This window comes from Aegilops tauschii, chromosome 5 (assembly GCF_002575655.3).
Source record: "Aegilops tauschii subsp. strangulata cultivar AL8/78 chromosome 5, Aet v6.0, whole genome shotgun sequence".
NCBI classification, from domain to species: Eukaryota; Viridiplantae; Streptophyta; class Magnoliopsida; order Poales; family Poaceae; genus Aegilops; species Aegilops tauschii.
The window spans coordinates 100972639-101000447 of record NC_053039.3 but is presented as its reverse complement, the minus strand read 5'-3'; the positions used below and the strand labels follow the sequence as shown (position 1 = coordinate 101000447).

The 27809-nt window shown below is 49.8% G+C and overlaps 3 protein-coding genes, 1 non-coding gene and 1 pseudogene across 4 annotated transcripts; 2 read left to right on the top strand and 3 right to left on the bottom strand.

Annotated features, from left to right (window-relative positions):
• The first annotated feature begins 2197 nt into the window (after positions 1–2197).
• LOC109739111 (probable protein phosphatase 2C 2) lies at positions 2198–5408 on the top strand. Its single transcript, XM_020298194.4, has 4 exons — positions 2198–2761; positions 3680–3847; positions 3933–4168; positions 4604–5408. Exons 1-4 carry the CDS (start codon positions 2594–2596, stop codon positions 5178–5180), a joined length of 1149 nt encoding a protein of 382 aa, XP_020153783.1. The 5' UTR covers positions 2198–2593; the 3' UTR covers positions 5181–5408.
• A 3016-nt stretch (positions 5409–8424) lies between these two features.
• On the top strand, positions 8425–11838 carry LOC109739113 (3-ketoacyl-CoA synthase 5-like; annotated as a pseudogene).
• Positions 11839–14393: 2555 nt separating this feature from the next.
• On the bottom strand, positions 14394–17423 carry LOC109739110 (uncharacterized). Its single transcript, XM_073498865.1, has 2 exons — positions 16563–17423; positions 14394–16505 (listed from the first exon to the last, which is right to left on the bottom strand). The coding sequence occupies exons 1-2, from the start codon at positions 17421–17423 to the stop codon at positions 14394–14396; spliced, it is 2973 nt and encodes a 990-aa protein (XP_073354966.1).
• Positions 17424–19988: 2565 nt separating this feature from the next.
• TRNAK-CUU (transfer RNA lysine (anticodon CUU)) lies at positions 19989–20061 on the bottom strand. The gene has a single exon. It is a non-coding gene; the product is annotated as a tRNA-Lys (tRNA).
• Positions 20062–20353: 292 nt separating this feature from the next.
• On the bottom strand, positions 20354–26264 carry LOC109739112 (diacylglycerol kinase 1). The gene is made up of 8 exons (XM_020298195.4): positions 25802–26264; positions 23831–24962; positions 22993–23359; positions 22827–22903; positions 21815–21934; positions 21071–21235; positions 20852–20989; positions 20354–20772 (listed from the first exon to the last, which is right to left on the bottom strand). The coding sequence occupies exons 2-8, from the start codon at positions 24959–24961 to the stop codon at positions 20623–20625; spliced, it is 2148 nt and encodes a 715-aa protein (XP_020153784.1). The 5' UTR covers position 24962; positions 25802–26264; the 3' UTR covers positions 20354–20622.
• Between the last annotated feature and the right edge of the window lie 1545 nt (positions 26265–27809).

The following is a 27809-nucleotide window of genomic DNA, read 5'->3' as shown; positions in this document are numbered from 1 at the left end:
TACCCATGTTGGCTCCCACATGTTCCACGATGATCTCATCGGATGAACCACGGTGTCGAGGATTCAATCAATCCCGTATACAATTCCCTTTGTCAATCGGTATGTTACTTGCCCGAGATTCGATCGTCGGTATCCCAATACCTTGTTCAATCTCGTTACCGGCAAGTCTCTTTACTCGTACCGCAATGCATGATCCCGTGACTAACGCCTTAGTCACATTGAGCTCATTATGATGATGCATTACCGAGTGGGCCCAGAGATACCTCTCCGTCATACGGAGTGACAAATCCCAGTCTCGATCCGTGCCAACCCAACAGACACTTTCGGAGATACCCGTAGTGCACCTTTATAGTCACCCAGTTACGTTGTGACGTTTGGCACACCCAAAGCACTCCTACGGTATCCGGGAGTTGCACGATCTCATGGTCTAAGGAAAAGATACTTGACATTGGAAAAGCTCTAGCAAACGAAACTACATGATCTTTTATGCTATGCTTAGGATTGGGTCTTGTCCATCACATCATTCTCCTAATGATGTGATCCCGTTATCAATGACATCCAATGTCCATAGTCAGGAAACCGTGACTATCTGTTGATCAATGAGCTAGTCAACTAGAGGCTTACTAGGGACAGGTTGTGGTCTATGTATTCACACATGTATCACGATTTCCGGACAATACAATTATAGCATGAATAATAGACAATTACCATGAACAAAGAAATATAATAATAACCATTTATTATTGCCTCTAGGGCATATTTCCAACAATATGTACTCCAAATCGGAATCCATTGCTAGAAAGAAGAAGGGAAAGCTGTTTTTAGCTTCGGCAATTCATCAAACAGTTGCCGGTCATGGTGAGTATAGCTGTAGCGGATGGTACCTGGCGGGGCGATCGGAGGACACGGGTTGAACGACGACGGAGGAGAAGCGGGGTGGAGCCCGGCTGGAATGCTGGAGGTGACGGAGGCGTAGAGTTCCGGCAGGGGTGTGGCGTGGCGGCCGGGGTGGTGGAGCAGTGGCGAAGGCAAAGAGAGAAAGAAGGAAGGAGAGAAAATGGGGAGGATGAGGGTGCAGGGTCCAGAGAGGGTTTTGGGTGAGCCCGTGGTGTCGGAGTCCTACGTGTCTAGTGTCTGGACTCCCGCAAAGCTCCCCACTTTTATCTCCAGTTTGCGGGAGAAAATATGTCCGGACCGCGCCGCGTACCGATACAGGACCGCATTAGATAGCTTCCGCGGTCCGGGTGTATGCGTGTGGTTTGCGGGTATGCCTTGGAGATGCCCTTAGAGCATCTCAAGCCATTTTTCTATAAAGTTTATTTATTTATTTTGTTTTCTAATTAACAGAGTACCCACACAGATGCTCGTATAAAGGGTTCTATCCCCTTTTTTCCCGCTGCCTCATTTGTTCCTAAATTTGTGGTTATCGACTTTCCGCGACCTGCTCTGCCCCACCATCGGCACCATTTGACTGTCTAAACCACTCGTGAACCTCAGCCACTTGCGACCTTGTCTTCCCCAAATATCGGCCGACTATGATCGGCACCACTCGGTCGTTGCCTCTTGCAACCTTATTCTCCTCTGCATGCCAATTGCTCTTGAGCCGCTCTCTTTTCTCGACTCTAGCGAGGTGTGTGTGTCGCGGTCGAGTGGATGTTTGCTGAGCTCTCTGTTGAGCAGCCCTCGAATTACTCGACCCCACGACTCTCCTTCCTTCCCTTCTCTCCGAGTCCCTTGGCATTTTCGAGAAATTCGACGAGAAGCGACATCCCTGACGACCCCCTCCATTGCCATCGTATGGAGGTCCTCCTCCGACGGAGCTGACCACCGTCACCCTGCTTGCCTCGACTCACCGCGATAACATGGTCACCTGCGCTTGCCGCACTCCTGCCTCCCCCACCCCCTCTTTGTCTCTTGCTGATAAATGTCCATTCCCTTGCGAAAAAAATATAAATGCCCATTGACAAGTTGGCAAGGGAATGTTTTTTTTTTTGGCGAGTTAGATTTCCCAACCTCACAAGTTGGCAAGGTGTGTTTTGTCAACAAAAACAAATTGTCAAGGTGTGACCGTGTGAGATCACTGCAGACGCATCATTGTTTCGTTGACGGGCGAAAGTAGTGTGAACCGAGACGAGAACGAGGCCGGCCTGGTGCGGGTGCGCCACGCACGCGTGCCGGTACGCCCACCATCGCACTTGCGCCTAGGGCACCGGCTCGCAGCGGACGCGCGCCCGTCCGTCCCCCACAAGTTGCCGCCGCCGCCGCCGTCCGTTGATTTATTCTCTTCCAATCCCACCACGCGCGCGTAAATAGCAACGTGTCCGCCTAATTTCCGCCGTTTCGTCCCTTCACCCCCTCTCCCTCATTTCGGATCAGGAAAGTCCGCGCGTGAGCGAGCGTGTCCAGGAAAGGTTCAAGATCGCGTCTCTCGGATCGTGAGGCCCCACGAGGAAAAATCGGGCGATCGTCGTTGGATTCTTGTTCTGTGGTGCGAGTGCGGATCGGGGGAGTTCTGTGGCGAGTGGAGGGCGCGCGAGGGATCCGGGAGGTTGTTTGGGGAGGAGGGATCTGATCTGACTAGTGAGGCGGAGGTATGGTTGCCGGGCCGGAGGTCATGCATCAGGTCGTTCCGATGCTGGAGGCGTCGTTCCGCCGGTGCCCCGTCAGAGGGGTCGAGGAGGTCGTCGTCGGGGTCGGGGTGTCGTCGCCGCCGCTGCCGGTCGATTCGCAATCGCAGGTCGACCTCGAGGTGCCCGATCTGGTGAGTTCTTGACCCTGGCCGGCGATGGTCCCGGCCGGCTTCCCCCCCTCCCCTCTCCAGTTCGTTTTGATCTTTAGGTAGGAGTTCTTTTGACCCGGCGAGTTGGGTGTGGTAAATCTAGGTTCTTCTCGGCGGGGATCGCTCGTGTGTTCTTTGTGGTGTTATACGATTCTTTAGATTATCAATCAGGAACGCCTCTCTTGTCTGATTGCGTAGCGAAATTACGATGCCAACAGGTGTTTAAGTGACCTTTCCTGTAGAATTGGTTCTAGCCTAGGGTACTAACTTGTGTATATAAGAATTTAAAGGGCAAGCCTTCCTTGTTGCTGTTTTCTAACATCGATGTATCAACTGTTGATGGTAGTTTGGAAATTGGGGTTACAAATGGATGGTGGAATCATTAATGGGTTGATCTGTTTAGCGCGCGGTAATCTTATCGCAAATTATGTACTGGTATGGTTTTGCGATCATATTGATTGTTTGCCTACGCAAGATGGTATGATTTGCTGTGTCTTGTTTCACTGCTGGGCATATTAGAATTATGCTACCCCAACTTATTTGGAGTACCTTGAATCGTCTGCTTTTGGGATTTGCTACGGCTTTTACTTGGAAGGACAAGTTTGGATGCCTAAGTAGTTGTTTTATCAATTAAGCACTGAAATGTTTGTTTAGTTATCTCCATACCACACGCATAAGTAGTTGTTTTTATTAATTCAGCATTGAAATGTTTGTTTAGTTATCTCCATAACCATATAATAGAGTTGATTTAGACGCTGAACACTTGAATGATTTGCCATGCGATGGTTAGCAACCCAATTTGTCTTGATCAAACAGTATAAGTGACCCTTTCCGCACATATATTTTTAGTGGATGATGTCTGTTCATTACAGCATATTAATTGTTGTCTGCTCAATGCAGGTTAAGACGCCTTTGGAGACGCTACAGTTTGTCCCCAAGATTCGATCTGGCAGCTTCGCTGATATTGGACCTAGGCGCTACATGGAAGATGAACATATCAGAATTGATAATCTTTCTGGTCATCTTGGCTCACTGTTGCTGTGCCCGTCCCCTAATGCATTCTATGGGGTATGCACGGCCTTCCATCATTTCTATTTAACCTATACTATGATTCTCCCTCGCCATCTGAACTAATTGTTTTATTTGTCAATAGGTTTTTGATGGCCATGGAGGTTCAGATGCAGCAGCCTACATGAAAAGGCATGCCATGAGGTTGTTCTTCGAGGATTCAGAGTTCCCAGAAGGATTACAAGAAGATGATTTTTTTTCTGAATCTGTCGCGAACTCAATCCGCAAAGCGTTCTTGAGTGCAGACCTTGCTCTTGCAGACGATTCAGTCATCAGCCGGTCGTCGGGAACCACAGCTCTTACAGCTTTGATCTTTGGAAGGTAAGAGGAGCATGCAGTCAAAGCCTCTGCATATACACTCTGTGATACAATAGATACTAGTAATAATGTACGTGCAACGCACGATTATATTAGGTAGGATATTAGTTGCACGTTATATTAGGTAAGATATATCTGTTGCACGTCGGTCTTTGGTAAGATATCAATTACATTTTCGCGGGAATGGTAGGATACTAATTACATGGCAGATTTCAAGGGATAGCCTTGAGTCAAAACGTGTTTATAACGAATGGCAGTGGTGGGTAATTAGAGCGTTAAACGTGTTTGGTGCTCAACATTGGAGTGATTTGAACCGCTAGATAACATGATTTGACGGTCGAGATGGTCTGGATCTGCCCATTTGGGTCTTTTTATATTGGTATAGATGATTGTATTGGCATATGCATGCTAACTTTTGCTCTTCTTCCTTTCTGGCAGGCAGTTGTTGGTTGCAAATGCTGGGGATTGCCGAGCAGTTCTATGTAGGAAAGGCATGGCTATGGAGATGTCCCGCGATCACAGGCCAACATATGAAGCAGAGCGTCAAAGGGTCACTGAGTGTGGGGGATACATTGAGGATGGCTACCTCAATGGAGTACTGTCCGTTACTCGGGCTCTAGGGGATTGGGACATGAAAATGCCTCAAGGCTCGCAGTCACCTCTCATCGCCGAGCCAGAGTTCCAGCAGACCATCCTCACGGAGGACGATGAGTTCCTCATCATAGGCTGCGACGGGATATGGGACGTCATGACCAGCCAGCAGGCGGTGACCCTGGTCCGAAAGGGGCTCCGGCGGCACGATGACCCCGAGAGGTGCGCGAGGGAGCTCGCCATGGAGGCGAAGAGGCTCCAGACCTTTGACAACCTCACGGTGATCGTCATTTGCTTTGCCTCCGAGCTCGGCGGGTGCCTGCGGTCTTCGGAGGAGGCATCATCGAGGAGGATAAGATCTTGCAAGAGCCTGTCTGCTGAGGCCCTTTGCAACCTTAGGAGACTGCTGGAGTCTGATCAGTAGACGATTGCCGTAGGGCTTATTGAGTTATTGTGCCGACGGGTGTTAGATGCCTCGTACGGCTGCGCTTGCGCAGCCAGCAATTTTGTAGGGCATCCGTCGTTTGTTCGATGCAGTTCTTCCTTTTTTTTTGTTTCTTTTGTGTTGACTACTGCAGTATTTGGTGTACATACTCCATTGGTTCATGTACCGGTGATCAGTTCGTTAGTGATGATTTATGTCAGTGAGAAACCTCCTCCAAGATTGGTAGGATTATTTTCTAGGCAGGAGTTCTGACTTGCAATAGCTATAGGAGTGCAATATATATATATACACAGAAGGAAATGAGTTCATACGTACAGGCAAAGCGCCCAAGAGGAGTTCATCTTTGTCCTGAGGCCTGATGAGGTGCAGATGCTTTATAGTACTCCCTTTGTAAACTAATATAAGAGCGTTTAGATCACTATTTTAGTATTTTAAATGCTTTTATATTAATTTACGGAGGGAGTATTAGGTAAAAGAAAGTTTTAAACTAATTCTACGTATCAATGGCTTTGAGAAAAGTGCTGATAAAAGCTCTTTCTGATGTCAAATTTGCTGCTTGTTTTTCTTGAACACGCAGGAGATCTGCCTATCATTATATGAAGAAGAAATGCGGAAATTCACTTTGGCTCACTGAAACACGCCTCACTAAAGTTGTTAATTTACATTCTCGCCTGAAAATCAAAGGGAAAAAATGCATTGCGGAGAGTCCAAAGAATCCCAAGCACCTAACGCCACCAGGGTATTGCATCCCTTCTTTAGGTGATCAGGAGTTGTTTGCCAGGCTTTGTCCCACCAATCATCAAACGACGTTTCAGCTGGTTGGGGAGCAAGGCGCTCTAACCCAACTTGACAAAGGATAGAGTACCAAAATTGCCTTGCAAATTGGCTGCTTGTGCATATCTGTTGTCCTGGAAAGGTATTCAAAAAGTTTTTTTAGAGAAGTATTCAAAAAGTTGAAGACGTTGCAGGAGCTAATTCATTTTGTTATCAGAATAATTAATCCTAATTGACATTCTACTTAACCCGGTGAATGCATTGTTGACGTATAATGTGCTGCATAGTCTCTTCCATCAGATCGGTCTTTTGGTTGCATCGGCTAGAGCATGCACTTCTACATGCATGCTTGGGAAATCATCAAGGTCAAGCTAAATTAACCAAAGTCAATCAACCTCCATGGTCAATGGGGCACGCTTGTGATGCAACGTGTCCCAACGACGTCGAATGCCTAAATGGTAGCCGTTCTTTTGGGTCGTGTTATTCTGCAATGCTCGCTTTGTTTTTTTGCATGGTTTCCTATTGTTTTGTGTTGCGCGTATCTTGAAGTTTCATACTACTTCCGTGCTTTCCTAGTGTTGTCATACTTTCATTCGATAGTATGCGTCTGATTGCGGGCGCCCAAAATTGGTTTCTTGGCAATGCCCGGCTCCGCACCTTTTCCGCTCTTAACTTTTTCTTGTAATGGACATGTTATTTCTGTTGAGTAACAAATGGAACGAGGAGTATTCGATGTCATCTTTCTAGTTGACTTGCGGCCACCACCGGCGAAACTGCTGTCTTTCGGCCAGCATTGCTGACGTGCAACCTCACCACATCACCCTGTCCAAACTGCCTCCTCTATCAGTCCACCACCATCTCATGTATCAGGTGAAAACACATGGCTTATAATACACACCTGTTCTACAAGAAAAAGCAAGTGTCAAAATATTTGTTCAGAAGTCAACCGCGCATGGTTCCATCTACCATTGCAAATCTTGTTTGATCTAGATGTGCTCTGAGCATAGGAAATATACGTTTTTTTTATGGAATCGCTAAACATAGGCGCCAGAAATGCATATGTACGGTTTTAGTAAGTTATCATTTCAATTATTCAGAGAAAGAATTACTGCACCTGAGCGAGGAAAAGTTATTTTCCCGATGCATGTGATACAACACTATGAATATATTCTCAGCTATCTCAATGTTGTAAGTGGCGGGGATGTGTTTTACTGGTGTAAATCGCTTGAAAATGACAGTTCCAAGCGCAGCCTATGAAGAATAAGCATGTTCTGATGTACCGTCTCTTATGCTATTTCTGTTGAATGTTAATGATCCAGTTGGGAAAGTATCTTGTATAGCTAGTGCATGTTGTCTTTCTAGCTTTGATATTGGATTGATAAGAATAATACAAACGCAGATTCCTGTCAAAAATACACATCACAAAATTTAAGACAGTCATCTCAGTGGCGGATTTATAGGCAAGCGCTTAATTCAAATACTTACCTAGTTACCTTGCGCCAAATGTTGGTGGACAGATGCCTTTGGATTTGCAGATGTCACCTTATTTGAGATGGCGGGTGGGTGGCCACCGCCATCTTAGGCACGGGTTCGGTAGAGCCCTACCTGCGCAAACCCGCTATGTTGTCATCCATAGTTACGTTTGCCCTAATCCATGTTGTTTTATGCTATTTACTCTTGAATATTTAACGTGCTAAAATTTAAATATGTAATTTTAACTCTAGCTTTACCAGCAACAATAATTATCATATGTTGCTAAAAAAAGCTTGAAAATACTTTGCCTTGGTGATAGAACGGACGTGAGACATGCACTTACGTTCATAGCTGTACAATTCAAAACAGGTTAAACAAGCACAAGCTGAGATCCTTGCCGTAACTAATATGAATGTATGAAACCAGTCAAAAAATTACTCAAGTAAAATGCAGAACGATTCCAAAAAAAGCAAAAGGGAGAAACTAGCATAAAACCATCACAATTGCGGTCGAAATTGCTGAAAACCATCGGTTTTCCTTTTGAGAAAAAAACCCGAACGTATCATTGAACAAATAACACTGGAGATGCGCTTAGCATGTTTGATGCCCAAACTGAAATTTGGGACCCGCTCGACAGAGTCCTAGAAAAACAGATGGTCCACAGTATTTCGTAGGGTAACAGCAAAAATATCTCTTCAATATTTTTTGCTAGACGTCTTCTTAACTATCTGAATAAAGTGTTGCTGTGTCATCTGAAAAACATGGCTAACTTTATTATTGTGCTGCATGAAAAACACTGTACGAAATACCAGTTCAGAAGTGGGCATCCATGGTCCCCTCTACTACTGAAAAGCATGTTTGATCTAGATATGCCATAACGACGTATTTCTTCCATGACGTTGCAATATAAGCTTCTGAATGCAAGGAAACGCTGAAAAATTAAGTTCCCAATGAAACTGTCCTGCTCGGTGTTTTGTATAAAACCCCCTTCCCGGCCCTCACTACTCCCATTATCCTATCCTCATCGCTCGCATCTGCATAATCCAACATTATGACCTCATTATCCGATCTCAAGCACCTCAAACGGCTATACTATCTGGCTACCAACAAGTTCCTGCTCATGGCCACCACCATGACACTAGCAGCCGCCGTCCTCCTCCTACAAGCCGCACAATGGATTGCCCCTATAGACGAGCTTCTTTCCCAACTGCGTGATCTCCGACCCATTAACCTACTCTTGGCTGCCATTCTTCCGACCGCCATGCTTAGCATCTACGTACTCCTACCTCATACGTCATCCTAGAAATGTGTACCTTGTCGATTACGCTTGCTTCAGAACAAGCTACAAGTATCGAGCCCCAAAGGCCACCTTCCTCGAGCATGCACACATCTCACCATTCTTTGGCGAATCTACCACTAAATTCATAGCACGTGTGATTGAGCGCTCTGGCATGGGTGAAGAGACATTGGTGCCACCTGCAATTTACTATGTCGAGCCAGACTGTTCTCTAGATGAAGGTCGCAGTGAGGCGGAGATGGTCATCTTCTCGACGATCGACGACCTATTGGCCAAGACGTGCATCGGCCTTGATGCGATCGACGTCCTAATCACCAACTGCAGCCTGTTTTACCCAGTGCCATCCATCGCCGACCGGATCGTCAACAGGTACGCGCTGCGAGGTGACATCCGCGTGATCAACCTCTCCGGAATGGGGTGCAGTGCAGGGGTGACCGCGGTGGGGCTCGCAAGGAACATCCTGCAGATCATTCCTTCGGAATCACATGTGCTGGTGGTGTCCACGGAGACCCTTGGTCCGAACTACTACAAGGGGAACGTGCGTTCCATGCACTTGGGAAACATTTTGTTCCGCGTGGGCGGCAGCGCCATGCTGTTATCGACTTGTAAGCTCAAGGCCCGGTTCAAGCTTGCACACGTCGAGCGGACGCTCGTCGGTGCAAATGACGCTGCTTACCGGTGTGTTTACCAAGAGGATGATCCTGAGGGAAACATAGGGCTTGTTAGGCATAATCTTTGACATGAGAGTGGAGTCGCCGGCCGGGTCATACGTGGAGTTAGTTAGATGCATGCATGCTAGCTACCAGGTCGTGTGGCCGGCCGTTGAGGAACTAATGCGCGCATGGATATGGACGCCATGCATGTAGCTAGCTTAGTGGTATAGTTAGTACTTGCGTGTGAATGGGTTAGTGGCCGTGAGTTCAGGCCGGTGATGTGTGCGTGCGTGTGTGCTGGGATATGTGTACGCGCAGGTATAAAAACCCCAGACCTGATGTAGCCAAAGGGTGGAGTTGCCGTGATGTAGCCATTGGAAAGGGGGAAAAGATTTGGGCGTTCGTGCGCCGGCCGGAAAAATCCTCGTGTCCAGTGTGTCTCCTTTCTCCTACCTCTGTCCGTGAGTGAGCTGAGAGAAAGAGAGCAGCCAGACTCGGCAACAACAATTGGTATCATGAGCTTGGTTGTCTTGGGCGTGGTTCGCCGTGCCGGAGGCGTGTCGGCAATGGCGGTGTTCGCCGGCGGCTGCGCGATGCTCCGGGCCGTGTGTCGGAGGTGCGCGGCGCGGCGAGGAGGCCGCGGTGGCACGGTGAGGAGGCCGCGGAGGACCTGCGTGGTGGCGACTTCAACGACACACAGCGGCATGGCGGCATGGAGGTGCTGCGCTGCGGTTGAGGCCGCAACGGTGCAGGGCAATAAGCCGTGGCGGCGAACCGGGCGCGACCGGTGCGTGTTATGGGTGCGCACTGGACGCGTCGGGCGCGCCGGGACCGCGGGCGCGCGTATGAGCGTGCGGTTGACGTTGGGAGGAGGCGTATGTCGCCGTTGTGCTCGAGTTCGGCTACATCCTTCCGGCATTTGTCGCTGGCGGCTGCCATGGCGGACGCGGAGGCGGCGCGCGGTGAGCGTCTAGTGCGGTCGGGCTCGTCGGGCGCGTCGGGTGCGCGCGGGACGTGCGGGATGCACTGGTGCGGGGGGCTCGTCGGGCGCGTCAGGTGCGCGCGGGACGTGCGGGATGCACTGGTGCGGTCGGGCTCGTCGGGCGCGTCCAGGACGTGCGGGATGCACTGGTGCGGTCGGGCTCGTCGGGCGCGTCGGGTGCGCGCGGGACATGCAGGGCACAGAGGGACGCTAGGCGTGTGTCGCCGGCGGAGAAGGAGCTCGGCGTATGTCGCCGGGGTCGTGACGGAGCACAGTGCGACCGGCGTCAGTGCGCCAGGTCGGGTCCGTGGCGGTGCGACCGGCGTCGATGCGTCCGGTCGGGTCCGCGGGCTGGGTCACGGCCGTGACGATGACAATGACAGGAGCTGCAACAACTCCGATGACGGCGAGCAGGCGGCACGTCACATTGTCGGACGGAGACGGTCAAGGCGACGGTCGACGACTAGCCATGTCAAGATTAGAGGGAGAATTGTTAGGCATAATCTTTGACATGAGAGTGGAGCGGCCGGCCGGGTCATACGTGGAGTTAGTTAGATGCATGCATGCTAGCTACCACGTCGTGTGGCCGGCCGTTGAGGAACTGGATATGGACGCCGTGCATGTAGCTAGCTTAGTGGTATAGTTAGTACTTGCGTGTGAATGGGTTAGTGGCCGTGAGTTCAGGCCGGTGATGTGTGCGTGCGTGTGTGCTGGGATATGTGTACGCGCAGGTATAAAAACCCCAGACCTGATGTAGCCAAAGGGTGGAGTTGCCGTGATGTAGCAATTGGAAAGAGGGAAAAGATTTAGGCGTTCGTGCGCCTCGTGACAGCGTTCGTACGCCGGCCGGAAAATCCTCGTGTCCAGTGTGTCTCCTTTCTCCTACCTTTGTCCGTGAGTGAGCTGAGAGAAAGAGAGCAGCCAGGCTCGACAACAACAGGGCTCACTCTATCAAAAGACCTCATGGCCATCGCCGGAGACACGCTCAAGGCCAACATGACCGCAATCGGAGCGCTCGTCCTACCAACCTCAGAGTTGATCAAACATTTTCTATTTTCCACGGCAAGAAAGCTGGTCCACCGGTGGAAGATCAGGCCATACATCCCTGACTTCCGAATGGCGTTTGAGCACTTCTGCATCCATGTTGGTGGACCGGCGGTGATCGACTCCGTACAGCTCGGCCTCAGTCTATCAGACGAGCATGTTGAGCCATCGCGTATGACGCTGCATCGGTTTGGGAACCAATCAAGTGCATCCGCGTGGTACCAGTTGGCCTACATCGAAGCTAATGGCCGAATGCGGAAGGGTGACAGGGTGTGGATGATCGGGTTCGGAGCCGGGTACAAGTGCAACACCGCCGTGTGGGTGTGCATCCAACCATCCCCCAATGCCAATGGGCCATGGGCTAGCTGCATCCATCGTTACCCAGTGGATGTCTCCAAAGAAGGTTTAGCTTAGCAAAGCTTTCACCAATGGCCACAGCATGGACAAACTACAACACGTGAAATCACCATTCTTAACGTAAGAATAAAACTAGCTGAGTGGCCCACTTAAGTATTAATCCTTGTAATAATGTGAGTTTGATGTGCCAAACATAAAGGACGTTTTTTTATGGAATTCCTAAACGTAGTTGCCATAAGTATATATTTCCTATAGATCAACTAAATGTTCATAGAAATAACACTACACGACTTGAGTGAAGAAAAATCATTTTGGTGATGCTTGTGGTAGTGCCATATGACTATATGAGCATTTTCTCAGTTATGTGTCGAAGTTTGAAAATTTTGAACTACAGGTAGTTCATCTTCAGCACATCTCCAAGAAGAATAAGCAAGCTACCGATCATGGTATTTCTGTCAAATGTTAATGTTCCGGTTGGGAAAGAAACCTACACTCAACAAAAGGAACCGCTTCTTTAAACAATGCCGTATGTATCCGCTCGCCATCCAGTACAATTACTACTGGTCCAGTCACCTTAGATTACTGAAGAATCTATCATATACAGCAAGTGATTGTTAACTTTCTAGCTTGAAATAGATCGAGGATAATGATAAAATGCATATTCTTGCAAAAACACATCGCGCATTTTGAAAAGTCATCTCAAAGCTTGTGTAACGAACCAGAGAAGAGGGGATCGGGGTAGGTGAGGAGAGCGAGGGAGGAGAGACTTGGGGAGGAAGATGAGATTACTTTCAGAGGAAGGATTGGGGGTGAGATGATAGTCTGTTACATCGCATGCCTCGCCACAGGCGGCTAGCTGCCTATTTAACACTCCCTCACTCTCGCTCACGCACACTTACAGATGGGGCCCGATCCTTGCCACGTCACACTGGACAAGTGGCGGACAAGTGGCCAGGTGTGACATTCTCCCCTCCTTGAGAGCGAGCTCCGTCTTCAGGGCTGGCGTCTTCGTCTTCCCAGATGAGAGCGGCTGGAAAGCGTTGCCGTAAGGTGTCGTAGTCTTCCCACGTAGCGGCTGGAGTAGCACTGTTCCCCCATTGCACCCTGATCTGGACGACTGGAGCATTCCCCTTCTTCATCATGCGTCGCTCCAGGATGCGCGTGGGTGCCGTGGTCGCCACGGACAGATCAGGCACCCGTGGAAGTTCTGCGTACACCGGCGTGTAATCCGGCGTGAACGGCTTCAGCTGCGAGACGTGGAAGACCGGGTGCACACGGCTGGATTCCGGCAGGTCGAGCTTGTACGCCATGAGCCCGATTCTCTCGATGACATTGTATGGCCCGAAGAACTTGTAGGCGAGTTTGGCGCAGGGCCGGCTGAGGACAGATTGCTGGACGTAGGGCTGCAGTTTCAGGAGTACCTGCTCGCCCACCTGGAACTGGCGCTCGGTGCGGTGGCGATCAGCTTGTTTCTTGCAGCGCTTCTGGGCACGCGCCAGCTGGGCGCGTATGTGCGTTGTGTGCGCCGCCCAGTCCAGGTCGTCGCCGGTGGGAGCGTCGTTCGGCCAGGCCGCCATTGCTCCCAGGTTGGCCTCCTTCCCATACAACGCCTTGAACGGGGTGCAGTTGAGCGACGAGTGGAAGGTCGAATTGTACCAGAACTCCGCCATGGGCAGCCAGCGACGCCACTTGCTCGGGGTGTCGTGCACCGCGCACGGGAGATACATCTCCATGCACTGGTTCACGCGCTCGCTCTGCCCATCTGTCTGCGGGTGGTAGGCGGTGGAGTACAGCAGCTTCGTGCCGGCGCCGACGAGCAGCTCCCGCCAGAGATTGCTGGTGAAAACCTTGTCGCGGTCGGAGACGATCGAGGTGGGCACCCCGTGCAGCTTGACCACGTCCCAGAACGCGCGCGCCACCTGCGCCGCGTGGAAGGGGTGACGAAGCGGGATGAAATAGGCGAACTTGGTGAAGCGGTCCACCATGACCATGATCGTGTCGAAGCCTTCAGACGGCGGCAGCCCCTCCACGAAATCCATGGTGAGGTCTTCCCAGGGCGTGGATGGAATGGGCAGCGGCGCCAAGAGCCCGGCAGGCTTGGTGTGTTCGTGCTTGGCCTGTTGGCAAGTCACACACTGCTGCACGAACTCTTCGGTGTCGCGCTTGAGCCCACGCCACTCAAAGTGCTTGCGCACGCGCTGGTACGTTGCTGTGACGCCGGAGTGGCCGCCGACCGTGCTGTTGTGGAGCGCGGCGATGAGCTTGGTGCGGAGCGCGGTGTTGGCGCCAATCCACAGGCGGCCACCGCGACGGATGACGCCGTGGTGAAGTTCGTAGCAGTCGTCGTCGGGGCTGGTGATGGCGAGCTTTTGTAGTCGATCTTGGGCGTCCGGGTCGGTGGAATAGGAGTTGAGCACCTCCTGAATCCAAGCCGGTTGGCACGCCGAGAGCGCGGCCAGGTCAAGTTGCTTGCCCATGCGAGACAGGGCGTCGGCCATGCCGTTGTCGAGGCCGCGCTTGTACTAAAAGCGGAACTGCAGTCCGACGAGCTTCGCCATGGCCTTGCGCTGCAGCTCGGTCTCCAGGTGTTGCTCCCCCGGGTTGCAGAGCGACTAGTGGTCAGTGAGGATGTCGAAGGGGCCGCGCTGCAAGTAGGGGCGCCACTTGTCGATCGCCATCATCACCGCCAAGAACTCCTTCTCGTATGTCGAGAGCTTCTGGTTGTGCACGCCGAGCGCCTTGCTGAAGAACGCGACCGGGTGGCCTTCATGCACGAGCACGCCCCCGACGCCCGTGTCGCACGCATCGATCTCGATGGAGAACGGCTTGTCGAAGTTGGGCAGAGCGAGCACTAGAGTCGTCGTCATCGCGATCTTGAGCCGTTCGAACGCTGCTTGCGCCTGCTCGCTCCAGGCGAAGCCCTTCTTCGTGAGGAGCTGCGTGAGAGGCTTCGCAATGATGTCGTAGTGCGGCACGAACTTCCGGTAGTAGCCGGTGAGCCCCAAGAACCCGCGCAGCTCGGTGGCGTTCGTCGGCGTTGGCCACTGTTCCATGGCCTGCGTCTTGTCCTTGTCGGTGGCCACGCCCTCCTTGGAGATGACATGCCCAAGGTAGTCGATGTGGTCGCAGGCAAAACTGCACTTGCTCTCCTTGACGAATAGTTGGTGCGCCCGCAGGAGCTCGAAGACGAGCCGGAGGTGCTCGATGTGTTCTTCCATCGTTTCACTGAAGACAAGGATGTCGTCAAGGAAAATGATCACGAATTTGCGCACATACTTACTGAATATGGCGTTCATGAGGCATTGGAAGGTCGCCAGAGCGTTCGTCAGGCCGAACGGCATGACCCTGAATTGGAAATGCCCGTGGTGCGTCTTGAACGCGGTCTTGGCCTCGTCCTCTTCGCGCATACGAATCTGATGGTACCCCGCGCGGAGATCCAGCTTTGAGAAGACTGCTGCGCCCGCGAGTTCATCGAGGAGCTCATCGACGATCGGGAGCGAGAACTTGTTTTTGATCGTGGCATCATTCAGGCGACGGTAGTCGACGCAGAACCTCCACGTCCCGTCCTTCTTCTTGACCAGGAGGACCGGCGCGGCGTACGGACTGACGCTGTGCGTGATGATGCCGGCGTCGAGCATTTCCTTGACCTGCCGCTCGATTTCGTCCTTCTGAAGCAGCCAGTAGCGGTACGGACAAGTGTTCGCGGGGACTGCGCCCTCCACCAGGGTGACGGCGTGGTCGTACTGGCGATGTGGCGGCAGGCCCTGGGGAGCGGCGAAGACGTCGGCGAATTCCTCCAAGAGATCGACGAGGGGCGTCTGGCTAGCGCACTTGCACCGTGGGGGCGGTGCGCGCCCGCACGTGTCCACCATGGCCATGGCCCAGACGTCGTTGCCCGCGATCATCTTGCGCAGCTCGTCGAGTTTGATCGCCTTGAGGGTGGTGGACGCTTTGGTGGGCGCGCCCCGGAGCGTCACCTCTTCGCCGTCGTGGGTGAACTTGACCCACTTGTCTTGCCAGTGGCATGTCATGGGGATGTGCTGGGCAAGCCAGTCCATGCCCAGGATGCCATCGTACGCGCCAATGTCCAGATCGCGCATCGGTGTGGCGAACGTGTGCCCCTGCATCCACCATTTGAGCTCGGGCACGATACGGTTGCAGGTGAGACGGTCACCGTTGGCAACTCGTACGTCCACCCGCGGCATCTCTTCAGTTTGCAATCCGAGGCGGTCGACGAAGGACTTGTTGACGAAGCTGTGCGAGCTACCCGAATCGAGTAGCAGCAACATGACTTGGTTGCCCACCAGTGCGCGCAGGCGGATCGTGGTCGCCGAGTCCGTGTCGTCCAGTGCGTGCGACGAGAGGAGGCAGCATTCGGGCGCGTCACCAGGAGGAGCGGCCGGCTGTGCTGCAGGCCCTGGGTCGTCGAGCAATTGCAGCGCATGGATGGTGTCGTCGGAGAGCACCTCCCCATGATCGCCGACGTTGATGGCGAGCAGCTGGGCCGGTTGCGCGCACCGGTGCTCCCGTGAGAAGCGGTCGCCGCACTTGAAGCATAAGTTGTTGGCGCGGCGGTAGTCGCGCAGCTGCCGTTCGCGCGCGTAGTCGTCCGTTGGAGCGCGGCTGGGCGCGGCCACGCGCGGCTGTGGTGGAGTCGGCGCTGGTGGAGGCCGGCCCGCGGGCGTGATGCGTGGGCGTGCACGCGTAGTGCCCAGCTCTTCCTCCTAAATGCGCACCAGCACGGACGCCCTGGTGATGCTCGAGGGCGCTTGGAGCCGAACCGGCGCGCGTAGTTCGTCCTTCAAGCCCAGAATGAACTGGGTGACGAAGAACTTTGTGTTGATGGACGGGTCGAGCGCGAGCAGGTGATACATTTGCTCGTCGAACGCCGCGCGGTACTCGGCGACAGAGGTGGTTTGACGAAGTTGCAGCAGCTTGTGCATGACCACCTCGAACTCGTCGGCGCCGAACTCCGTGAGCACGGCGGCGGTGAACGACTCCCAGGTGATGCCGCGATGTGTTTGACGAAATGCCTGTAGCCAATGCGCGGCCTGGCCTTCGATATACAGAGCTGGGGTGGCCACCCAGTTGTGTGGCGCGACCTTGTAGAGCTCGAAGTACGCCAGGCAGCGATCCAACCACAGGTACGGTGCGGAGCCGTCGAACCGAGGGAAATCGTGCTTCGGTGGCTTGTGGTAGTCGTTGCTGTTGTAGCCCGTTGTCGGAGAGGGAATGGCCCCTGGAGCGACGAATCCGCCATGAGGAGCCACCGGAATCAACGGTGGGCAATGGTCGGCGAGGCACGCGTGGGCGGACGCAGGGCGGCCTGGATCGGTGGCCAAGCACGGTGAGTGCGGAGGCGGCGGGGGCGGTGGTGGGGATTGTTGTGGGGCGGCGGGCTGGTGAAGCACAGTTGTGATCGAGCCCGATGGCGATGCAGAGCCCTCCACCATCTTGCGAGTTGCGTCGACGTCGACCTGGGTCAGATCGATCTGCCGGGCGAGGCCGGGCACATCCTGCGAGATCTGTGCGTTGAAGGCAGCCTGGACCTCGATCTGCTTGTCGTGGGCCGCTTTCTGCTCATCCATCTTGGCGAGGAGGGACTCGAGCATCTTGGTGATGTTGCTGTTGCTCTCGTCCATGGCGGCCAGCACGTGACGCGTCGCCGCAGAAGCTTTGGAGGGCGCCGTTGTCGTGCTTGGAAGAGATCGAACCCCGCGACGGATTTTGGGTGTGCTTGCCGGAGCAGCACACACCGGCGCGGTGGATGTTACCGATTTGCAACCAGCTCGACGGGGAGAAAATTTTTGAGGCGAATTTGGCTCTGATTACCAACTGTAACGAACCAGAGAAGAGGGGATCGGGGTAGGTGAGGAGAGTGAGGGAAGAGAGACTTGGGGAGGAAGATGAGATTACTTTCAGAGGAAGGATTGGGGGTGAGATGACAGTCCGTTACCTCGCATGCCTCGCCACAGGCGGCTGGCTGCCTATTTAACACTCCCTCGCTCTCGCTCACGCACATTTACAGATGGGGCCCGATCCTTGCCACGTCACACTGGACAAGTGGCGGACAAGTGGCCAGGTGTGACAGCTTGTTTCATCCCAGCACATACCTTGAGCAGAGCGTGGAAGACAGACGCATTTGGGTTCATAAATGCCACCTTGTATGGGGCAGCAATCTACTTGGGCTGTTACAAAGGTGATTTGTTTTACTCTTGGGAATATGAAAATTGTGTTTTTCAAATTATTGCAATCGAATTGTAGTTAACTCATTATGTACAGAAGTTGAGAAATTACAGTACACACTTGCCTGGAAGGGGTCGCCTGGAAATAATGCAGATCGATGAGAAATCTCATCTTCCCTCTGGTTGATCAATTGAAGCTTCGCGTTTCGCTTGCAGACCTATTATAGTCACTCATTCTTGAACTCTGGAAATTGGTTTTGCAATGGAGATATGAAGGAGAGGTCGTCTTCACTCAGGCTGGTGGCTGCCCTCGGACATTTGGTCGAACAGGTGGTGGGCGATGAAAGGAGGTCGACCCTCACCCGACACCAGAGCCAGACCCGCCGCTGGTGTGGAGCCTGTACGTGCCGATGTCGCAGCCCGTCGCCGGACGTGAGCAGAGGATGCACAGTTGCTTGTGGAGAGCAACCACACCAAGAGAAGAAGACGATCCAAAGGTTCGTGGCCAAGGGTGACTGTGGCGCGCTGGCTGAGCCCCTGTGTCCTGGTCGGGTTCCTGACCGTGGCGCGCTGGCTGTCCCAGGGCGAGGATGGGCGGCCAACAGGGCGTCGCGTCGCGGGAGGGCCAGGCGGCACGACGGCGCCGGATGGAGCTCACGGCTGGGCACGGGGCGCAGAAGCAGAGCACGAGTGGATGTCTGCGGTGCCGGGCAACCGCAGCGTCCTGCCTAGTGCACACAAGCTGCTCGACAGAATATCAGAGAGAGAGAGAGGTGTGTCTGCGCACGCTGGCAGGTGGGCCCTACGCCCAGTGTAACGGGCCAGTCAAACGGTGTCAAGTTTATGCCATGTCAGCACTTACAGCGGGCCCCATCCATTAGAAACGGTATCAATGTGCGTTTAGTGGGTGACCAATTAGCGTTTTTCGAAAACTGTCAGCACAATGATGGCGGTTTTTTAAATTAGGGTCCCAAATTGTGATGTTTTTATTTATTTACTCCTGGTATGCTGACACTATTCTTTTGTAGCTAGCACAACCATGCCAGCGGGCCAGTCCAACAGGCCCACGACCTATATCCACCACCACGGCGGTTCCATCGATGGGTACGACACTCACCTTGACACTCGGCCTAGCAGCGACGGTGGCTGCTCAGCCACACGGAAGGAGAGTGCATCCAGGCGCCAACTTTGCCAAGGTAGTGGGGGCAAGACAAGTTGTGTAATAAAAAACCCAAATTATTTTTCTACCAAGTTCCTATGAAGTCACCCCGTCACAAAATTTGCAAGCACCTACAAGACTCGAGCATCTTTGATGCCTAAAAAATTCAGATTTTTTAATTATTTTTTGCAAATTTTTGAAATATTCATAAGTAGGAGCAGATGCAACTGGGCACGAATAATGCTGCCCTCCACACTTATCACAATCAATAGTACTTTATGCAGATAAGCAAAATCTATCTTTGATGATGTAACCCCTATGTAAACCACTTAAATTTTGTGAATATTTTTCACTGCGGGACTCGTGCAGCCATGAGAATATATTCAGGTAGAATGCCCCCTCCCGTTGATTGCTCAAAACAAAACATAAGCAAAATCTCTTGATGATACTCCCTCCGTCCCAAAATTCTTGTCTTAAATTAGTCTAGATACGGACGGAGGAAGTAGCAAATAAAGGGAGCATTTGGGTCCTCGGCAAGATTAGTTATAGCCTTATCGAACGAGGCTAGAGGCTTGGTCCTCCGCAGTTCAGCTTGTTTGCCAGATGACTTGTAACCCCTCGGCTATTATGTCGCGCATCGCCAATGAATTTTCTATGTGCTTGGCCACTGATAACGCGAAGATTGTTGAGCTGATGGCAAGGTTGGCTCTGAACATTGCCGATGCTCAGTTCCTTTGGGTTGAGAGTTAATCCGCGTCGCTGCAAATTGGCTGCTCCTGATTGATTCCTCCACCGCAAGGAAAAACTAACAACTAGCTAAGTGGCAAAAAAAGAGTGCAGGCTAAAAAAAAAAGATAGCTAGTCGCCCACCGTGGGGCTCGAACCCACGACCACAAGGTTAAGAGCCTTGCGCTCTACCAACTGAGCTAGACGGGCGCTTTTGTTTTTTGAGTAAGTTCAACTTCTTTTGTATCTACCATGTTTTGGTGACTCCGCTGCGAACACCTCCGACTCCGAGGCATCGACCCACCATCTCGAATCATACAACACCCTTCTCCATGTCCATGTCAACTTACAGTTTCTTTTTTCGTTCTTTCATTCACGATGCTTGTCTTTTTATTTTCATTTTTCCTTTTTGCGATCACATCGTGCTCGTGTCCGACCAACGCTAGGAAAAATAAGAAAAATCCAAAATACTGTGCAAGAACTGAGCTCAAAACAAACCACATCACCCCGAATCATCATCTTTACCTAACAAGCCAAACAAACGAGTGAGAAGACATTCCCCAGAGTCACCAAGAATTAGGCTAACCAGTAACCGCAATAGTCTCTGGCAGTGCTCATCTCAAACTCAAAGCCCTACAAAATTTTACAGAAATTATACACAAGCTCGATCCAAGAAGGAAGGAAGCCATGGCTGTATGTACAAAAGGGGCCAGACATGGTCAAATGCTATAGGGGACTGCAGAGCTACAAGACCGTGTTGCGCAGAGTTTGCTACAAAAGCCTAGACGCTATCTCCTGAAGCAGAGCACTCTTCTGCGAGGCTGAGATGGTACCGCTGTTCTCGGCGTTCTCCAGGATGTCGGCCATTATGGACGCGGCGTGGCTTATAGGCTCTTCGGAGACTCTCTTCAGCATGAAGGCCTTCATAAGAGAAACATATGTGTAAGCCAGGTAGGAAGAAAGCATGGTTAAACTTATGCAAACGAGGAAGAGACCAAACCTGGGCATGATGAGAAACTTCTATGGTGCATGGCTCCTGAGACCATGGCTCTCCATCGACTTGGATGGGCATCGGAGTAGTGATCTCAATCTTTATATGATGCCCTTGAGCCAACCTTTGCGCGCGAGAAAGCCCTACCTAGAGCAAGATTATCATATCAATACACCGTCCACACTGCATATATATATTACAAAAAATAAAACTGGAGTCTATAAGAACCTGCAGCCTTCCAAGATGCAGCATTCCTGTGAAGCTAACTACTTCCAGCGTCTTGTCATGCATGGATTGAGGTTGGAAAGTGTCAGAGACACTATCCTCATTCTTCCACAGGTCAACCCCTCCCATGTAGCTCCGGATGTTGGCCACAAGGATACCTTCGGCATCCTGCAACAGGAGAAATGTGACAAGGAACAGGATGTAGGCTAAATCTTTTTCTTCCAATTTTGGGACAGCTAACCACACTTGCCACGTAGTGGGCATTGTCTAAACGGGATATGCTTCTACATTACTCCATCCAAAAGGGATACCAGATATGCCAAATTACTCCCTCTGTATCGAAATATAAGATGTTCTCTTGACACTATCAGTGTCAAAAAGCGTCTTATATTTTCACACGGAGGGAGTAATTTTTAGAACATGAACAATCAAATAGCAGCAACCATCTTAACAGATCACATTCATCACTGTTGCATAAACTTGGTCTCTTCGTTTATTATGTCTTGCAGATATGCCAATGCAAGGTTATGTGCTCACTAAGACACATACTCCCTCCGTTCCTAAATATAAGTCTTTCTAGAGATTCCAACAAGTGACAACATACCGATCAAAATGAGTGAATCTACACTCTAAAATATGTCTACGTACATCCGTATGTTGTAGTCCATTTGAAATGTCTAAAAAGACTTATATTTCGGAACGGAGGGAGTACAAGAGAAAAGGTAAGAAAATGTGATCCACTTTTACCTGAGGAATTTCAATGTTGGATCCATCTATCTCAAGCTTGACTTCCCAAGGAAAATAATAGAACATGTTATCCATGATATTCTTTGCGCCTTCTTTTGCATAAAGCACTTTATTCATGAACTGCAGAGAAACTAAATCATATTGCTGTGACAAAAACAGATATGCAGCTGTATATACAGAACGATGCAGAATAGGGAGATAGCAAGTTGCAAGCATGGAATCTGCAAATATAATTACTATTTATGGATCAATCATAGCAAGAAACCTTAAGAGTGAGCAATTGAGCAAAAGAAAAGGAGAACAAACTATCCAGAATGTGCAAATTTCCACAAAGTACCCAAGAAATTAAAAAAGGAAAATTCTAAATTACATGACTCATCCATCAACTATTTTCATTCAACAAATCTGCTAGGTTGAACACTTGTCCTAACACTTGACCAGATTCCGCATGCCCAATGCCAATACATCGCCTAAAGATCCCCAAACGAGTAGCAAAGCCACATTGGCTCAACAAAATCATCAGTGCCATTTCAAAACTAATTATTTATTTTCAGGCTAGAACATTACACTAACAGTTTGTATGCTATCATTAGCAGCTGGACACACTAAATTTTTACAAATCGAAAACGTTTTGATACATAGACAAGAGAAAAATAGACAAATATCTCGTCTTGTGATTTAAAGAGAAGCATAAAAACCATTAGGATCAAAGAAATTCAACACTCTAAAACATGTACGTTCGCCATGGATGATCGATGTAGTTTTCTATACCATAAGTACCCTTACAACGGGAAACTGAAAAAATTACATGTTGTTCCTTCCATTGCACACAACTAGCCATTCGATTACTTTTGGAAGGGGAAAATGAAAATATATCATGGTGTAATGTTTCCACATGTCTGATTCTGCGCAACTGTGCAACCAAGCAAGAACACCAACAAGTTTACTTGCAACTAAAGGAAAAATGCCTTCCGTTGTGCACATAAGCGGGCGGGGAGCAAGCAAGGGTTACCTGGCTATAAAACCGTTCAGGGTTTTCCTCCCTCAGGTTGTGGATATCTAGAGCAACCTTTGCATCACAACCAACCCCTGAAAAAGTATCACTATTAAGTACTAAGGTATCTATAATGCAAGAACTATACAGGGATGCATTTTGAGAAGAAGATGGATAAACATACCAAAGTAATTGTTCATAAATTTTGGTGAACACATGAGCTTCCCTTGATTGTCCTTTATAGTGATCTTCCATCTGTCCAGAACAGTAACTGCCGCATGCTCGACATCTTTCAAAACTGAGAATAAACCTCCCCGCTTTTCAACAACACCAAGACCACCACCCCAAGACAAAACCCTCGCAAGATCGTTGCCAGTACCAGCTGGAAGGATGGCTACGGGAGGTGGCGCTTCAAACTTTTGTTTCTCAATGGCATCCAAAACCCAACCAGCCGTGCCATCACCACCACAAACAAGAATTTTGAAGTGAGGTACCTTCCGAAACAAAGATAAACCAACTTCTGGTCCTTGATGCTTGCCCAACTCAAATACCTACGGAAGAGTTAGCACTTAGCAACCCAAATGTGAACTCTAGTTTTATTACTCCCGCAATCCATATTAATTGTCGCTTGTACTAAATCAGCGACATTTAATATGGATCGGAGGGGGTATAAATAAATGGGCCAAATCCAAAGATTCAAATGATTAAGAATTGCCAGATGGAGCATTAATTGAATTCTACACAAGGAATTTGCAATCATGCACTAGAAATCATAACAGTATAACAAGTGACACATAGCATTAAGTTTTGAACAAAATAAGCTGGGACAGGATTATTCATGCTATGGCACAGAGCTTACGCCCTTCAGAGATACTATACACGAGTTATGTGAATGAAAGTTTATATACAGTATGCTAGAAATAAATCAAATAAGCAGCATTGATCTGAGCAAATGAAGAAAGAAGAGAACATTATTTAAAGCTGGTAAAAGTTTAAAGGCAACAACTAATTGCTACACCAACCTGTAAAGGATTAAGAAGGATCTGCAGGCGCTGTCTCAGTGAATCGCCACTCTGGGCACCACTTCTCTTGTTAATGAAAACTAGCAATGGCCTAGAATCAGAAGGCACGTCCACAATTTCATATTTTTGATTATTCTGGGCATGGGACATCTCATGTTGGCCATTTGGCCTGCTAGCAGCGTTATCCGCTATGAACTGTTTATCTTTTTCCGATTCAGTGCTTTGATGCACTTCATGAAGTTTACCATTGACATGATCATCTCTCTTAGCAGTGGTGTTTGATCCTTCTGAGTCTCCGTCAGTATCAGATTGTGGCTCGGCAGTCCCAGGGCTCTCTGGCTGAGAAGAACCAATGTCCTTTTTGTACCTTTTGCTACGAATTCTAATCGTCTCCCGCACAGTGGAAGCCAATTCATTAGCCCCACTTGTGATAGAACTGAAAAGTCCTGTTGCACCTGTCCTATGAAGCTCCTTGACACACAGAGGTGATAGTATCAACCGTTTCAATGGGCCTAAGTCACAGACATCACCAGTTTCCTTGGCCAAGTTGTTGTGGCAATCAACATGCACTATCCGTTGACACCACATACAGTACCAAATTGGAGACCCTGCAAGAAAAGCTCCACTGCAAGATTCATCACAGTAGCAACAGAATGAGTCTTCTTCAGAGCGATCTGCTGTGTCAATCCACTGGACAGCCCACTGGTGAATGACATGGTCAAGACCAACCATAGAAACGCATTTGCAATCTTTGTGTGCATTTCCTGAGCAACTCGGATGTGCAGTGGCACCACAAATATCACACTCATGGATAGTCCCCCCCAAATACTGTGGCGGTGAAACAGACTTCAAGCATACACAGCATTTCAGACCTTTACTGCGAGAGCCAAGTTCTTTCCTCCAAATGTGGGAAGCGGCAGGGACCTTGTCTTTCAGTTTCTTGTACTTCTTTGCCCTAGCTCTGATAGCTTTCATCAAGCTCAAGCTGATGTTTTTGTTCAACTGATTGATGGTATAATAAATTGTCACGCCACCTACCAATGCAAAGATGACAGTAGCAGCTATGACAGACCAATACTCTGACAGGTAGGCCGAAATGTCACTCCAGCTAGGAAGCGCCATCCTGTACATTCTGCAATGTGGTAGCATGGCAGTTAATTGGGTAAATACATTTTCGATGGAAACTGATGGCTGTATGGTGCTATCGACAAGTTTTTCGGCTGACCTCTAGCGATGAGCAAAGATAAACTAGTCCATCCATGAAAAAAAAGATAACTAGTGCATACCTATGCAAAAGTTGGTATCTACTCCCTCTGTCTCATAAATATAAGACTTGACACGGTGTGTAGTCAAAAAACGTCTTATATTATGGGACAGAGGGAGTAGCAAATAAATATACCACACAATTATCATGTGTGGGCCATGACTACACTTGTTATTGTTACTGCGAGTGTCATTCCTCTATACTGCAAGAGATACAATGAGAGTATGGACCACGATATTTGGTACCGCCTCGTGTTCCTAGCCCAGTGGAAATGCCACAAACTATTGCCTATGTTTTGAAATAAAACCCATGGTGGTTTGGTACTTGACAATGCGTTCTATTTCCGCTGATTGTTGTGCTTTCTGAGAAGCTGGAAGAATCTGTTCCAGGAACCCTTGATCAAAACGACACACAGCACACAGGTAGGTCCAGGATCCTGCGCACTGCTAATAACTCGCCCAATCCACCACGCACGAAACAGCGCCCCATACCACACCCTAGAAGTTCATCCTCCCTCCCTGACGGCCCTAGAAACAAGGCACAAAACAACCAACCAAACCCTGACGGACCTAGAAACAAGTGACGCCACCTCAGGTTGGCAGGCCTCACCGGAACCCTAAGCCCCCGACCGTCCCGTCGCCATGAACCCCCGGAAATGTTCCTGCTCGTGCTAATTGGGGGGAAACCGTACAGGGAGGGAAAGATACCTCGCGGGGCCGCGGACGCGCGGCTCGTCGGGGCGGAGCGTGAGACCGGGATCGCGGCTTCTTCCTCTTCTTCTTCCCCAGCCCCTCCTCCTCGCTCACATTGCGTCGGCGCGCCCCCGCGATTCCGATTCCGACATCTCCTCCGCCTGCTGCTCCTCCCGCTCCTCCTCCTTCCTTTCCCCTCCGGTTTGATGCTGCGGAAAGGGGCCAAAAGCCGCGGAGCCTGTCATAATACGGGTCGGAAAAGGTTAACAGGGATATTTAATGCGTATTAGTGAGTTGATCACGACACTTTCTGGCGTTCGGGTGCCTTGGGCCACGTCCGCCCGCGCGATCTGCGCCGTTGGCGGGGCGACGGACGGGGGAGATCGGGTGATCCCGGGGCGAGCTTTCCCTCGGGAGTGTGATTCATTGGCTGATTAGTTTTAGCGGTGTGGTATGGGCGGTCTGTTGGGCCCCACCTGCATTGGGACGGTGCGCCCTGGCCGAGAAGCTTCGTGAGTAAGCGAAGGCTTTCGCTGCTTTGGTGCGTGCTACGCGCACCCGGGCAGCTTGTCGGTAGTGGCAGTGTTGGGGTCACTGACCAGCGGGCCCACAGTTTGTACTTTCTAGTCCAGAGAAAAACAGTTTAAAAACAGAGGAACGCTAGGGTGTTCGAATCGGGCCAGATCAAGAACGAGTGAGATACGGTGGACATGATCTTCGATGACTTGAGGACTTGGGCCACGGCAGGAGCGTTTGGAGGACAACGTGTATCCGAGTAGTAGAGTAGCGTGAGGAGTGGAGTGGAGGCTTGGTTAGGGTCGGATGTGACTCTTAACCAACGCTATTGTAACCTCTTGTACATATTTTCTCTCTTCTATAAAGCTAAGGTACGCTTTTGGCGTACCCTCGAAAAAAAATGTTTGTAAAAAGGAAATCATCAACATAATCCTTTTGAAAAAAACTACGATACTAAATAGACATAATGCAAAAAATATTTTATTACACGATATATAATAGCATTAATTTGGTATCGTAGTTTCTGATAGTTTTTTTAAAAAACTTTATCATACCTTACATCATCTGACTTCAGAAAAAAATTATAGGCTTTCTTTCACAAAAGAAGGAATAGCGCCTAAAGTCGTGAGATGTACTATATAAATCTCAAATTCAAAAGCTAAAGGCGGCGACATTAAACAACTTTGATGAAACTTTCAATTTACAACTACCCGCCTTTGTCATTTGTATATATTTTAATGTTTACCTAATTAACCCGTAAAACCGGGTTTTTGAGGAAAGTAAAATCAGGTTATTTGCTCAAAATGCGGGTTTAAATCAGACATAGCAAGAGCTTAACTTCTATATAGTGTGGTGTTCAACTTATATGGTGTGTTGTCCTTTCGTTGTGACATGTAGTAACATCTCTTATTTGTATACCTGCAAAAATATATCTTTTATTTGTATTCTGCAAAAAACATCTCTTATTTGTACCCACAAAAAAAATCTTTTATTTGTATTCCGCAAAAAAAAACATCTCTTATTTGTATACCCACAAAAAATTCTTTTATTTGTATTCCGCAAAAAAACATCTCTTATTTGTGTACAAAGTACTTGAGTTACTCTATCAAGGCTACCATTGTAAAATGCCCAATGCCCCATTCGCTACAAAGTCCCCGCGCGACGGTAATGGCCTTGTGAAAGGGCATTTCCCTCCCTAAGTGGTTTTGATGTAGATAACAACGTAAATTGCTGTCCAACCGTGTGCTTGAGCTACACATGTATATCCAAGAAAGGCACAAGACGATTAGGTTTCGCTCCGAAAGGAGAAGAGAGATGACGGTGTTCCGATGATTTATTTCCTCTTGAGTCATAAAAAACCGTACTATTAAGGGCGTCCACGTTGGAAGGTATGAATGGAATCAAACACATACACAAAACCAAATTTGATCTCCATCTCCAAAGCATCGTCATGATCTCCATCGTCACCGGCTTGACACCTTGATCTTCATCGTAGCGTCGTTGTCGT

Bases quoted from the DNA above. Each gene is read 5' to 3' on its own strand.
- LOC109739111 (XM_020298194.4), top strand. From the start codon at position 2,594: ATGGTTGCCGGGCCGGAGGTCATGCATCAGGTCGTTCCGATGCTGGAG. The intron at 2,762-3,679 runs GTGAGTTCTTGA...TGCTCAATGCAG, and splicing joins ACCTCGAGGTGCCCGATCTG to GTTAAGACGCCTTTGGAGAC. The intron at 4,169-4,603 runs GTAAGAGGAGCA...CCTTTCTGGCAG, and splicing joins ACAGCTTTGATCTTTGGAAG to GCAGTTGTTGGTTGCAAATG.
- LOC109739110 (XM_073498865.1), bottom strand. From the start codon at position 17,423: ATGGACGAGAGCAACAGCAACATCACCAAGATGCTCGAGTCCCTCCTC. The intron at 16,506-16,562 runs GTTCGGCTCCAA...GTGCGCATTTAG, and splicing joins AGGACGAACTACGCGCGCCG to GAGGAAGAGCTGGGCACTAC.
- LOC109739112 (XM_020298195.4), bottom strand. From the start codon at position 24,961: ATGTACAGGATGGCGCTTCCTAGCTGGAGTGACATTTCGGCCTACCTG. The intron at 22,904-22,992 runs GTATGTTTATCC...ATACTTTTTCAG, and splicing joins ATTTATGAACAATTACTTTG to GGGTTGGTTGTGATGCAAAG. The intron at 20,990-21,070 runs GTTCTTATAGAC...ATCTTGCTCTAG, and splicing joins TGCATCTTGGAAGGCTGCAG to GTAGGGCTTTCTCGCGCGCA.